Source organism: Barbus barbus (genome assembly GCF_936440315.1).
Source record: "Barbus barbus genome assembly, chromosome: 9".
Lineage (NCBI taxonomy): Eukaryota > Metazoa > Chordata > Actinopteri > Cypriniformes > Cyprinidae > Barbus > Barbus barbus.
In genome coordinates this window covers 16463303-16478343 of record NC_136737.1, presented here as the reverse complement: position 1 = coordinate 16478343, position 15041 = coordinate 16463303, and the positions used below count along the sequence as shown (strand labels likewise).

Here is a 15041-nt window from a genome sequence, read left to right as displayed (position 1 = left end):
CAGTGACATACCGATCGGCCACTATAATGCAGATCAATCTCCACGTGATGAGGATCCAGTTTGAGCAGAGATTTGGTGATGAAGCAGACTCAGCCTGTCAGTTTAAACCCCGATTAAGAGGCTTTTGCTTGCTGGGATTTATTTTACGACGTTTGAAGCTGAATGGACTTCTGGCTTCTATTGTAACCGATACAAACTGTAAAGGTCTTTAACCTTTGTTAAAAGTAGCTTGTTAAACATAAGATCTTAATTCAAATGTGTTGCATAGAGCCTAGTTACGGTGTTGTTCTTGAGTAATAATGGAAAAAAAAAACACGTTTCCTAGTCTCCTCGAGACGCACATGAGCTGTCTGCTCACCATTCAAATGAAGTCCTCATCAAGACCTAATACAATCAAAGTTTCTCCCGGCAAAGGCCTCGCAATGCCTCGTTTGCTACCGGCTGGGGTTTAAGACAATGGCACTCTTGTTGAATGGCATGCGTGCACAAAGGCTCCATTCTCAGAAGTTAGCCAAAGTTGCTGTTCTGTAATGAACGAGATGTCTGCTCTCGGGAAGTCTAAAACAGTCTGATCCATTAGCAGACACTGCGTACCGTTCCCCAGGAAGGCTAAGCTCGCTGCGAGCCATGAGTTCTCAGTAACAAACAACAAAACCTGATAAATTGTTCTAATCCTTTCTGCCGCTTGTCTGTACTCCTAACATTTGACGTTAAAACTCTAACATTGCAAGATAAATGGCATGAAGGGATTGCGTCGCCATCTTCAAAACTTTGCAATTGGCTTAAAGGGATAGTTCACCCAAAAATGAAAATTACCCCATGATTTACTCACCCTTAAGCCATCCTAGACATATATAAATAAAATCAGAGTTGTATTTAAAAAATGCCCTGGTTCTTCTAAGCTTTATAATGACAGTGAATCGGTGTTGAGATTTTGTAGTCCAATAAAGTGCATCCATCCATCATACTTTGCACGGCTCTGAAGCCGTTCTGAAATGAATGGATGCATTTGTGTAAGTTAAAAAATCCATATATAAGGTGGTGTTCCCGCAGATGGCGTAGGCGAAGCATAAACTCCGGCTTATATCAAAATCCTCCGACATTTTTCTTTACAAATCTTTGTTTTGCACTTTCTAATTCATTTGTGACCAGTGTTTTGTTTTGCTCTCTCTTCCGTGTCTCTGCGTTCGTCATATCTCACCAGAGCTGACGCTACACCTATTTCCTACTGTGGGTAACCAAATAGCTTTTGACTTCTATAGTATTATTTGCTACTATGGAAGTCAATGGAGACCAGCAACAGCATTCTTCAAAACATCTTCTTTTATGGTCATTAGAAGAAAGAATGAGGGTGAGTACATTTTCAGAAAATTTTCATTTTTGGGTAATGTCTTTAAATAGGAGACAATGAAAGCGATGAATAAATTGTTGATATATATTTTTTTAATTTACCTATTACTACTCAAATTTTTCTTATCATTCTAAAGTTATATGCATCCTCCAATATTTGTGTGTTCATTTAGTAAGTATTTGAGCTAGCTTGACAATATAAACACATTTTAAGATATTTAAATCCAAAGTATGCACAAAAAGTGTGTATTCCATATGGGCCTACTTAACACATTCCCGCACAGCAAAGTCATCTGTAGCAACTCCAACACAAGAAGCATTAAATAAATGTGTGAATAAAGGAGGATAAAAATAAAAATAGCTGAGCTCCCATCACGGGGCCCATTTCTCTCTCAGTGGCCGTGCGCTGGGACGACTGAGGGGTTAATACAAAACTAATTAGCAAAAATTTACTGGTGCCAACCCCCCTCATTCCTTTTCCTGCCTCACTACGCAGGGGGACAGCGGTAAGCCCAGAGCACAGGTGTACCGCTCACGCCAGCTCTAGATTACTGCCCACTGCCTCGGCGCTCGAAACCCTTCACCACGCTCCCCAGGCCGTGGTTATGTCAGTGAGGAAATGGAGTGTAATTAGATGCATTTTAAACGAATTGTCAGAAAAGAAAGAAACACAATCGTTTTTGAACCACAACAATGAAAGCGCTGCATTAATGCACGGTTGAGACCCTACTTTGGGCGCCAACTAGCGTGGTCCAAATCTGCGAGGAAAGATCGGCGCTGACAATGCACATTAAATGGATTACACGAATTTGCCTCGCAATCAGGTTTAGGAGAAATTCACCCACTAAAGGCAAGTGGCTGCGCAACAAAACATCTTACAGTGTTTCCCCGTCCCAGAACCATCTGCTTCGTTTAATCCAATCACATTGCAGCAGGAAAAAAATGGTTCAAAAGGAGGTCAAATGCAATGATATTAAAACTGACTCTGCTGTATACCATCATTGGATCCGAGCTGGTCCTTCAGCACTAGGTCCGTGCCAAAGCGGCGTTTGCACAATCAGGGCAGAAAAGATAACTTGTTGCACGATGTATTTTTATGAATGGCCGACAACCTCGTTTTTAATGAATGGTACTGTGTGAAAGAGCACAGTGGCATGGTCATTGTTGCAGTAACAGAGCCGGTCGGTGGGATTTAGCGAGCAGAAAGCAGGGGAGGATGAGTGCGTGGGGGGGGAGGTCCCAGCCCACAATGTGTACTGCAGTAACCACAACAAAGGCTGTGGTTTATCCCACAATCGCCTTAAATAGATCCAAATTATTGTTATTCCTCAGCCTGTGGAAAGGAAGAGGAATATAAAACGGCTGTAACACAAGATGTGCCAAAAGTCAGCCTGAAGATATCAGCAGATTCGGTTACTGGTGTAAAAAATAAAAAAAATCTTTTTAAAAAGTTCTACGAATCGATGGCTTGCTGTAGCCTTTGACCGGCTTTTGCAAAAACTTTCAGCCAGCTTCCTAGAATTTAATACGAATTTACAAAAACTTATGACAGGACGCCTCAAGCATGCATCATCAAAGCTAACTAGTTTTGAAAGACACACTGTACAGTAAATCTGTTTAAGAGCTCACATGGAAGTGGGTCAGATGTCTTTACAAACATTACACACGCAAACGGTTTGTTCGACGCGGCTCCAGGTCAATTAAGGTAAGTATAAATATCTATCAGCCTGGCTGGAAATGTACACACGGGCCCGGTTGAACGTTTGTTATCTATCTGCACCAGCGGTATCCTTCCATTGTCTAGTGAGTCTGAAAACACTGGAATGAGAAAAAACTACAGTTCACAACAAGTGAAATTGCGTTAAGTTGACACATATAATGACAGGAACTTCAAAAAATTCTAATATTTAGTATTTCATCTTATTAATGCATCTTTTTAATTTTATATGACAACACAATAACCTTTCCCGCAAAAGTAATAATTTAGACTTGAACTTGAATGGGAACTAAATCTTACATCTAGGATTAAATAAATATTTATTTTAAAATATTTTAAAGGTAGCTTATATGATAAAATACCAAAAATAAAATAAAATAAAATAAAATATTGCGAGGGAAGAATTATGACTTGATTTAAAAAAAAATAAAAAAAAATAACAATCAGTCTTGAATGTAACATAACTGTGATTTCGAAAACAAACTGGCTGATTTTCATATACTTAAAAGGAAACATTCACTGGTGTAATGCTAGTCTGGGTCTCCATGGCTATTAGCCCCTTTCGGCTGGTTTAAACGGCACACCACTCTATGGTCCAAACAAAACCACCTGTTTTAACAGGAGGTCAAGGGGGCAACCCAAAACTAAAGCTTGGCCTCCGCTTGACTGGCTGCTAATGGGAGTGTATGTTTATCTAGGAAGTCAAATGCCTTGAAGATGGGGTCACGACCCTAACATCTTAAGCCGTGACCTCTCCCACGTGTGGAGTGCTCCTGTCGTAAATTAGCCACGGTTACGCGTCCTCAGGCCTCAGCGAACACCACATTTGTGTCTTTTTCTAGTTCTCGTGTTATTTTCTGTTAAGAGATTTATGGCATCTGACTAAAATTATGAACTATGTGACTGCTGACATTAGAAAAATGGGTTTTTAAAATACATGTTCTAAGAAATACATTAAAAAAATTCTGGAAAATATTGAAAAAACGTAGAAGTACAAACTTGAACTTTAACATATTATATGAAAAAGACTGAAAAAGATTTTTTTCAATTATCAAACAGTGCAAAAATACAAGCTTAAACTTACATAAGAACAATTGATTTTTTTTCTGAAAAAATATTAAATAGAAAAATACTGAATAGTGCAAAAATATTGACACAATATTAAGAAATACCAGCTTAAATTTACATAATCTATGAAAAATACAATGAACAATGGTGAAAATGTTGAAGGACAAATCTAAACTTACATATAAGAAAAAAGTTGAACATTACTGCACATATATTGAAAAAATATTGATACAAACACACTCACATAAAAATATTGAAATACAAACGGAAAAGTCAAACTCGTATCTTATTTCTATTGTTCCTCTAGTATATTTGAGTTTCTGTTTACCTAGATTGAACTGAAACCTCTCTTCCAGCAATTTCCCCTAATATCGATAGGTAGCCGTATTAGATGAAGTGGGTGTGTTTGCTGGCCTGCACCCCTTTGCCCTGGCAAGACTGTGGGATAAATTTAATTACTGACTTTAGCTCCTCTCAGAAGCCCCACTTTTGCCATCTGTGTATGAGGTCGGGCTCTCTTCAGATGGCTTTTAATCAAGGGGGCTCCAGCAATGCTCCACTGCTTTAAATAAGACAGAGGACGAAACCTGATCGGCCCGAATGCAGGTCAGAGACGAGGAAAGAGGGAGAGAGAGACTCATGCGTCTTTATCCCTCTTGTTCTCTCGCTGACGTCTCTTATTCACCATCGAATCAAAAAGAAATGGTCACTTCGCCGATTAGGATGTTAGCAGGACGCTCCCCACTGAATAGGCTTTCAGAACATCAAAACTAAGGATTTCGGCAAGCTGCGGGGAAACGCGTTTCAGCGACGGTGTCGTGCTTACCCTCACAAAAAGCTCAAAGGCTCCAGGCCTTTGTGTTCCCTCCAAGTCAAAGTAATTCACATGCTCCCGTTTTGCAACCTGCCGTCTGTCAGATAGCCCGGTTTTCCTACGCGGCGCTAAAGCTCACGTTTTACGGCTTTATCTCCACCGTCTTCAGGTTAAACTGCGTTTTCACTCTTTTATCGGTACCTCATCAAAGCGCGAGTCGGTACAGAACGGCGGAAACGTGCGCTGCCAGCTCGCTCTGTGCCACAATTTGCGTGCGAGAGGAAACGAATGTAATTAAGGTGCTCAGTTTGCCTTGCGAAACAAAGTGCGCTTCTTGTCTTCCAAGTGAAAGCCTGTGTTTGTGCCGCTGTCAGTGCAAGATGGATCCCCTGCCGCCTTCTGCCAATTAACAGTCGTTCCGTCAGATATTTGTGCAGGACTTTTCGGTGTTAGCTTCTTGCAATTAGCAGGAAAATTCACTCTCATTTACATATTCAGCTAAAAGTCTGCATTTTTTGGCATATATGCGGCATAAAGGAAGCAGCGGATTTGATATGAGTTGAATCCGACAGCTTCCTTATTGACGGTTGATGGATTGTAAACAGTGAAATCCTAAAAAGTGCAAGCCATTACGATATATTGCGTTACACATTTTGCCTAAATTCAAAATGGGACTTACCTGCATGCACAAAGTAGGCCAAGTACAGGTCGAGCTCCTTTACGGAAACTCCTATGTGATGTGGCTGCACGCACAGCCCCGGGTTCGAGCACTGCGGAGACTTAACCAGCCTTTCGCCATCAGTACTTTCAAGCGGAATACCTTTGAATAAAATCACCATGACCAGGTCCAAGCGCCACACTTTGTCCGCCTGACGCAGGCAGTCGATTCTCCTCATCTTGCCCTTCTGGTCGGGGTTGGCGAGCACACAGCAAGGAGGCTTCTTCCCAGTGACAGTGAGCACAAAATCCTCGCGGAACTCCGGCCGGATGTCCTTGCGGAGTTTGGCCAGCAGCCGCGATGCCCACTTCTGCTTGACCTCCGGCTTCTCGCTGAGCAGCTCATCCTTTACGGCTCGCTCCTCTTCCTTAGACATGCGCTTCTCGTGCTTCTTGAAGTATTTTCTCTTGCGGGCCTGCAAATTGAACCAAGTGTAGGAAAACGCTCTCACATGGGGCAGCAGTGCTTCAATGAAAGGATGGAATTCATCCTGCAAAGAAGGACAAGGGAGTGGAAATTAGTCTAAATGACTTTTAGAAACATCCTTAAAAATATAAATATAACAAATCATTTTTTTTAATAAAGCAACTGCTAAAAAAAATGTAACTAGCTAAAGTAAAAATGTTTCACAGCAGACTCCATGAAAGCGAAACATGCGCATCTAGATAAAATCCCATTTGATTATTTTGAAAAACGGCCCTCAACAACAGGACTGTGTTTGTGAACCGAGCAGGGCAGTGTGTGTGTGTGTGTACATGTGAAGCTCATCTAGGACATATCTTGGCTCTCTGGCAAGAATGCTGGTCTGTAGGGGTCTGCCAGGGCCGAGAAAAAGCAACAACCGACCAGGAAAATTGGAGTGGCTATTTTTATCTGTTCTCCATAAAAATGCACACACGATTCCAAAAAACCGAGCTACTTCATTCGCTATCAGCGAGGAGTGTGTTGTTTTCACACAGGAGTGTGTGCGGGGCAGATTGTGCCGGCTTTTGGGATCCTTCACCTGCCGCTGGTGCACAACCTGGCAGAAAATCAATTTTTAAAATATAATGACAAAAAGATCAGTGAAATATCGGCCGCGACTTTAAAACATTTTTTCTGTACGTGATCAAAACTCCTTCTTTCGGTGGATACATACATGCAGGGTTTTTTTTTTTTTTTATCTACAATATAATTTTATATTTACATAATATTACTGTATAACCTGAAATGCAGTTATTTAGAAAAGCTACATAATGCAATAACAGCATTTTTTTTTATTATACAAATTACAAGCATTTTTTATATTATACATGTGCTTGATTATTAAAATAATGAAAACATGCTTTTCTATATTTGTAGGCCTGCATGTCTGTTTCTTTATTGCCTTAAAAAAAATAATACACACTAATAACTGGGTAAATAAATAACGTGCAATTCTAACATGAAATAATTTGGGATTTTACACAGAAAATAACTCAGGGTTTTTATTACATAGAGAGAATAATGGCAGACTGCCAATCACTAGAATAACATTTCCACAAACAGCAATAGCCCTGCATCGTGTCCCAAAACCGACCGTGCGAGAGCACGAGAGGGCTGCCAGCAAGCAAGCAAAGTGCACTATGTGCTGAGCGCAGATTTCATTTAAATAAGCACAGATATGAATATAACGCACTGGGCCTCGGACCAGTGCCTTTAGAAATTTAACAATTAATTCGGCGTAATTTAGGCACATTAATTAAATAAATTTTTCAGGCCAATTTCAAGCACTGCTGATAATGTTTGTTTCGTAATGAAAAATAATCACAATATGCCATCGAGCAAAAATAAATAAATATTTATTACAAAAACAGTTGTAATAATTATAGAGGTTGAAATAAATGCAGTGTTTGAGTAAGATTGCTGCATGCTGTCTTATTAATTACAGCAACAGCAGACTTCATATAGATACATATTGCCATATCTCTTTTGTTAGACCACAGGAAATCAAGGATTTGCATAAGCATATATCATTATTATAGTGTGCGGTGTGTGTGTCTCCTGTGAGAACGTATATGTTTAATCATATTGTTTCCTTCCTGTCTTGTTCAAGAATTAAACTCTCTTGCCTCCGAGGCATAAAAACTGTATTGTTTCATCCTGCATTTAAAAGAGTGAATGCATTCCCTTATCTTCCTTCACTGACTCGCCAAGTAACTTAATCCAAAGTCTCTGAAGTATTGTTCCTCAATTTCTGATATCATCTATTTTTGTGGCTTTTTATACATACATATTATGTGCTTTTTATTTTTTATTTCTTTACTTCTATTGCAAACTTGTCTACACTCAGACTTCTTGTAAAATTGCTTGGAGAAAAGAAATCGATATGGAAAATCTCCAGACGAGAATCGCGCTCTCTACTGTAAAAACATGATGTTAACTTTCAGCAGTTTTCCAGTGATGATTCTAAACAAAACAACCGATTGCTAGAATAATTTGGCAGATGATAGACAACACAGCATGATTTAACATGCAAATGATAATTATGAGAACATCCAGAAAGCTTGTTTTCCTCTTTTGCTATAATTCTAGCAATTCATGAAAACCAAATTCTACACGCTCGTAGCGGCAGAACAAACAGCTCTTCGCATTTTGGAGCGTGCCTGAGTGTCAATATAGGGTCTGGTTAGCATGTCAGGTTTTTCCAGACTCCTAAAGTGTTTCAAGCTGAACCTCGATGTCCTATAGGAAGGCCTCAGCAGGGAACAATAGTGCCTCGTGGCCAAAAGAGACAAGAGAGTTTAACACATGCAAAAATATTACAAAAAACGGATAAAGGGAAAGCAGAGTTTACATAATATGACGTTAACGAAAGGTGTTCAATCACTAATGCAAGACAAATGTATGTTTTTTTTACCAACTTAAACATGTAAAAGAGCAGAAAATGTGTTATTTGGATTTTAACGTTTTTAATATAAAATGAAAGCAGTATACAGACGTAAGTTTTGGCACTCTGAAGACTATTTGAGTCCTTAAATACGACACACACACACAGAGAGAGAGAGAGAGAGAGAAAATAGACCTCATACTGCCTTAACACCGCAACAGAGAGGAAATCAATTGCCCGTCTCAATTATCTTCAACGCAACTATGATTTTTAGCTGTTTAATAATATTACTGTCAAATTACTTATTTAAAAGAAAACAGAGCTTACAGTTTTTTGTTGTTGTTGTAACATTGTAAGCTGTTTTTCCACAGAGTCCATTATTGCTCTAAATTCTGAGTATCACTTGTTTTTAATAAGTACTGTTTTTTAGCAACAAATATTGGTACTCAAGTAAATGAAATATGTTAGATATATACAAGTTCTTCTGTGAGGTTTCAAGTGATAATGTTTTACATTTACTGTGATTAATAAATCATCAAAAGCTTCCCCATGCATGGATGTAACAAAAATAATAGTTAATAAAAACAACTTTTGCAAACTTATTCAAGTCTTACTTCATCAAATCAATGAAAAGACGACTTAAAAGTTTAAGAACTTTCTCAGCTCGTCTTTCTCCAACACATTACACATAATTAGTCTTTTTTCGCATGAATCCTTTCCAGTATCTCCAAACAGACTGTAACTAACACGGCCAAAAGAACGTCTCTAAACGCAACACAATACTGAGGCCTTCTCCTTTGTTTAGAGCATTCAATAAAACACATTTAACCAAACAGTTTAAAATCACATCAAGACTACAGTATAACGCTACAGCTTTTCCAGACCTGTCACCTCACTTCACCTGCCACCATGAGTCACACAATGATTGCTTTTTTTTTTTTTAACTCCTTTAACTCTCTCAGTTGCTGTCCAACTTTAGTTTTATTCTGTGTTATTACAAAAGTAGGATAAACAACAAACAACACTGTGCACATTATAAACTAAGCTATCAAGCATGACAGCATCAAATCTAACAATCTTAACTTTTAACAGTAAAAAAAAAAAACTTACTCAACTTATCAATATTTAGAACTGCTGCTAAATATCAAAAATAGACAGCGAAGCTTGCAAAAATATAAATCAAATAGTTTCTACTGCCTTGAAGAAAAAGTCATGTAAGCAGCAAAAAAGCTTTTTTATTGCCGGCAGCTGGTTCACACTACAGTTAATAGAGAAAACGGCAGAGATGTTTTGATATTTAATGGACTATTCTGATCTCAAATATGACTTTAAAAGGGAAGATGTGTATGTGACTTTTTAAACTCCAAACTTACAACAGCTTTGTGTCACAGCAGTCATGTAAAGAGTTTTTATTTTGTATTTCACGAATTGTGGTGCTTTAAAGAATGCTTTAAGGTAATGCTGTGAAAAACCTACATCGAGAACGCTTTAATTTTTAAATAACCATAAAGCAATCTAATTAGAAAAGATTTCTTTGCTGAATCGTTAAAATAAGTTTATTTTAAAGAGGGCAACCAGATCAAATGTGCATGACCTTGACTAACGTTTTCTTTCATGCACAGCGCTTAACTTGCTAAATAACGTCCGTGCCCATGCAAAACGCGGCTAGAATAAAATACAACTGTAGATAAATGTGCACAAGAAACATTAATGTGTGTAAAGTGGGCGCCATCCGCCATGTGGTAGTTCAGTTGGCTCTGTCAGAGCAGAAATGCCTTAGTGCACACTAAGTTACTTGTCTTATGCAAAGATTAGTCCCTATCCGCTCTGTCCCGGCCAAAGACACCGCTCAAACGCAACAAACAGAGTTAATAATAGACGAAAATGTCACTTACCTGTGTTAGGCATAGCGGAGAATACATATCTGTCGGTTTTAACTCTTGAATTGGCGATGTATATGTTGTGTGTGTGTGTGTGCGTGTGTGTGAGTGAGGGTGTGTAGGCTATGTGTGAATGTATGGGGTGTGTATGTATATGTGTGTATGAAAAGAGAAAAAAAAGAGAGACAGAGAAGAAGGGAGAGAGGGAAAATAAAGCCTTGCTTCTTGCTTTCACATTTCCAACTCTGCGAAGTGCGCGCGACGCTTCAGCGCTCCATAGAGCTGAACTTTAACCCCGCCTCGAGTTACACACATCTACTGTACTGTACTGCTAAAGCCGTATATCCAAACTTTCGGCATTATCATTGAGTGCAGCCTTAGAGAAAAGTCCCGACGACGGATGGCTGGAAGTACGCGGAGATTTCACAGAGCCATGAGTGAAACTGTGGTGATGAAGCGCCGAGAGGAGCGATTATTTCATCTTGCGGTCATCTGAATAGAAAAAACGATAGAAAAAGTCGTCCGGATGCGTTACAAAACTCGCGTTTGATTCATTCTTCGCTGTCTCTTATAGCGCCGCGCCGTGCCGCGCTCTTGCATCCGCCGTGAGGCATGTGGTGGTGCGAAGCAAAACTGAGGCGGATTTAAGAGCAGCGAGCAGGGCTCGCTTAGGAAGATTGCAATATCCTTAAAACCCCCTGTTGCAAAAGCTGCCACTTGTGTCGAGGTTAGTTTCGACCTGGAGAGGGGGAGAGAGAGAGGCAGAGAAAAAAAGTGAAGCGAGCGCACGACTCGAGTCCGCTGAGACGAAGCTCCCGTTCACTTTTGCCGTTCAAACTCTTGGGCTCTTCCATCAGCACAGCGCCCTCAATATCGGCACGAGAGCCATACACATGCGGGACAAGGGAAATGTGCACTCCCAATGCCGTTGCGCTTCGTGCACGCCAAGTATTGTAATGCAGAAAGTGTGATAATGAATTTAACTTGCGTCTTTTAGCGTCGAGTTGATATCTTACGCACTGAATTTTGAGGATTTTCTTCTCATTTTATTTTTTACAAAAAAATAAATAAAGGAGTAGGCTACTTTTGAGAAATAAACGCTTGGGAAAATAAGACATTCGTATTGCCTTCAGTAGGCTAGTGTGTTGTCAAATGATTTTACAGATTTTACAAATCAGCAATAAATTTAATCAGCTCTAACAAAAGGTCCGTTTAGAAACGGCATAAGTGCAACTGCTTCTATATGCATAAAAATACTAAATAATTACTAAGTAATATTTGTAATAATTAAACAAAAGAGACACTGATTATAAAACAAAATGCTGCATAGCCTACACGTTGGCGTGTCAACAACCAGTCAGCTGATTTAAAGTTCACGAGAGTTAATTACAACATCACAACAATTCTTGCCTCATTTCGAGAAAATACGCGAGATCCATATTTAGCCTACTACTAATTATTTTATGCCTAACTAAAAGAACCAGTTCAAAAGAGTCAATCTCCTGGGAACCAAACAATCCTGGTCAGGTTTATGCAGTTGATTCGCTAAAAGAATCGACTCAAAAGAGTCATTCGTTTGAGAATCGGACACTTTTTGCGTTTTGTGTTTAAAATTCAGCAAAAAGAGCGTGATTCATTTGGTAATCGGACTATACTGCTCGCGCTATGTTTTTAATCCACTAAAAGAAACAGAATGCAATGCACGTTCGAAAACATTTAACGCCATGGAACGTCAGTAAATAAAAGTGTTACTTTACGAATTTTCGCGGGATAAATGGTTTATAAATCCACAAAAGCGTGCTTTCCGATAGCAAGACATAAACAAATGCTTGTTTTTGTTCTTTATGCTCACGTAGACTATGTCTATCCAAACCCAAGAATTTATATGCAGTATTTCTTTCCTCATGTGTTCAACATTGTTTAAGGATATTTTGAAACGGCCAGTTATAAGCAGTAGCCTATCATCTTTCATTGCTGTGAGGCCCGTCTCAGAAGTATTTCAGACCTGATGTGCGGCTGGCATGTTCCTATAAACATATGCCTATTAATATTTCTTTCTGTCATTCTGATATTTCAAAGAGCTCATGAAATAGACCACACAAAATTAAATTGTGAATGTTTTGTCCAAAAAAAATTCCACCCGAATAACTTCTGTGAATTAAAAGTAAGAAATGGACACTGATGGAAAGGAAAGCGACTGCCAAATGCAATGTTATGTTTCTAATCACGTGTACCGAACGTGCAAACATTAATAAGCAAACCTAGTTCATGCAATTAGTTTGGTTGGCACTCAACAGCGTTTTATTATTAACCAACTAGCCTACTCTCGCCTGTAAGTCAATCGGGCGCCCCCTAGAAAACGGCAAGGTGCAGGCTTCATTTCAGTGCACACAGAAAAGCGCTTTCCAAAAACATAGGATGATATTCTAAATGAAATATCACTGTTAGGGAGAAAATAAACACTATATTCCATAAACTCAAGCATTTGAGGGGCATCAAAATGTGTGTGAGCATCAAACCGTGAAGAAGAAAAAAAACACAGTGTTTTTGTTAAATCTGAGATAGCTGATGATTAACAAAAACACTGTAGAAATGATAGGAAACTGGATATTAATTATGCTCACAACTCACAGTCACACTAACTTGCTGCAGGTGCACGTCAGCCCCTCTGGTGTTTTCATGAGCTGCTCTGTGATTGGGCAAAACAGTGAAATTCAAAGCTCACGACGTCTCTATTGGGCAAGTTTCACGCGCATGTGACGGCAACCACTCCTGCAAGCCGCGAGACAAACTCCCTCAGACACTCGGTTTGTCGGTAAACAGCCCTCGCGGAAACACAAATAAATTAGACTGGGAATATAGAGAGCGCTTATCTTCATGATATCAGCTTTGTCTTGACAGCCTGACGGGAATGCAAAGGAAATGAAATGTGTCGCCTCAAACTTTATAATGTAGACTACTATAAAACTGACACATTTTGATTACAATAGAATAATGTAAATACAAGCAATTATTTTGTATTTGATATTTCCAAATATCTTACATTGTCTTGACCTTGAGCTAAAAGGAAGTAGCTACATTAATTTTATTAGGCTCCTGTCAACCTTATCACTATCACAACAGCATTTTTCTTCAATTTAACTTGAGATGGCACAATCAGATTTATTAACACTTAAATATCATCTTTGATGTAATAGTTTAATTATAAAGAAATTTGCTTTATAAATTAGTTTTGTTGAAATGCACCCATTTCTTAGAATAAACATACACAATAGGCTAGTTTTTGTAGTAAAGCAAAGGAAAAAATAGCTTTTGCCGTTCTCTTTTCCCCTCCTGGATATTTGAGAGGTACCCAGGTGTGCACTTGGTCTACAGCACAAAAGTTGAATTACTTAGGTCGCGCTCGTTTAACTCCGAAACATGGGAACTTTACTACTATTGGACGGGCTCTGGACATCTGGCTTGTCAAGACTCGAAACGGGAGTCGCGTGGCATCGTTCATTTTTCCACATCAACTGTGTGTCGACAGATCAGTAGCCTACCACCTGTATTTATGCAGCCTTTAGAAAACTTAAAAGTTCACGAGCACTGGATCAATTATTAAAATATTCGGATTTTTACTTTGTACTGCCATCAGAAATGCGAAATTAAATGTAGAATATAAATAAACATACAAACATTAACTGCCACATAAAATATAAACAAACAAATATTAATAAACATCGGATATTATTTGACTTGTGGAGCTTCTTCAAATGCCTACTCCGGCCTAAACAGGTGCTAAGGACTGAATTCAAAACTCCCGTCAAAGATATTGAAATATTTACACTCACAGATAAGTGCCTGTACGTAATTTCATTTACATTTACATTTACGCACTGATTTCAGCACCTGATTGGCTGAACAGCGCCTATAGGCCTGATGACGAGCTGTACATTGGCGAAGTTCGCGGGAAGGAAAAATATCAAACAAAAAAGCAATTTAGGAGGTGTTTTTCTAGAATGACAAATAACTAGATTAGCGAAAATTTTTACAGAAATTTACATGATAATATAAACTTTGAAAAAGTTCAAATTCATGCCAGTATAAGTGCATGACCCTGTTTTTTACTCTTGATTTAGGCTTAAACATGACATTTAATTACATCGCAGACTCTACTCTAGACTACAGGCCTAATTCAGATCGTGGTATTATAAAATAAAAACGTTATCAAAAATGAAATGCATGTAGTGTGTTGTCTAACACAACAATAAATGAGCTAAAAACTTTTTTTTTCTGTCGGCCCTTTATGAAGCAAGACGAATGTTATCAAGTGAACAATCTCGGATAAAAAGAAATTAAAAATCATTACATTTATAATAAAAATCTAAAATTCACATCATTTTGTCTCGTCTAATTGTGGCAGACATTAGAGACGCCTTTATAGTATTTTCTGCCAAGTACGAGAAGGCACTGAATGCCAAGGCAACTGTGCCAAGGCTTTTGGAGGCAGAGTGGCAAAGACGAAGCAGAAACTGCAGTGTGTAAAGGACAACGGACTGAACTACAGGGACTGAACTCTTCGAAACAAATTAGAATTTGGGTTTCATTGTGCATTTTCAGCTCATTTTTAAATGTGGCAAAAGTCACGGGACCAAATCAGGTAA

General features: G+C 38.8%; 1 protein-coding gene across 4 annotated transcripts in view; it reads right to left on the bottom strand.

Moving 5' to 3' along the window:
- Window positions 1-11207, bottom strand: part of LOC306875327 (nuclear factor 1 A-type) — a 135273-nt gene extending 124066 nt beyond the window's left edge. For all 4 annotated transcript variants that reach the window (XM_079425817.1, XM_079425815.1, XM_079425814.1 and 1 more), the window contains exons 1-2: window positions 10411-11207; window positions 5629-6157 (exon numbers count right to left, since the gene is read on the bottom strand). In XM_079425817.1, coding sequence (XP_079281943.1) covers window positions 5629-6157; window positions 10411-10437 — 556 coding nt within the window. In that variant the 5' untranslated portion in view covers window positions 10438-11207. The remainder of the gene's footprint in view (window positions 1-5628; window positions 6158-10410) is intronic.
- Between the last annotated feature and the right edge of the window lie 3834 nt (window positions 11208-15041).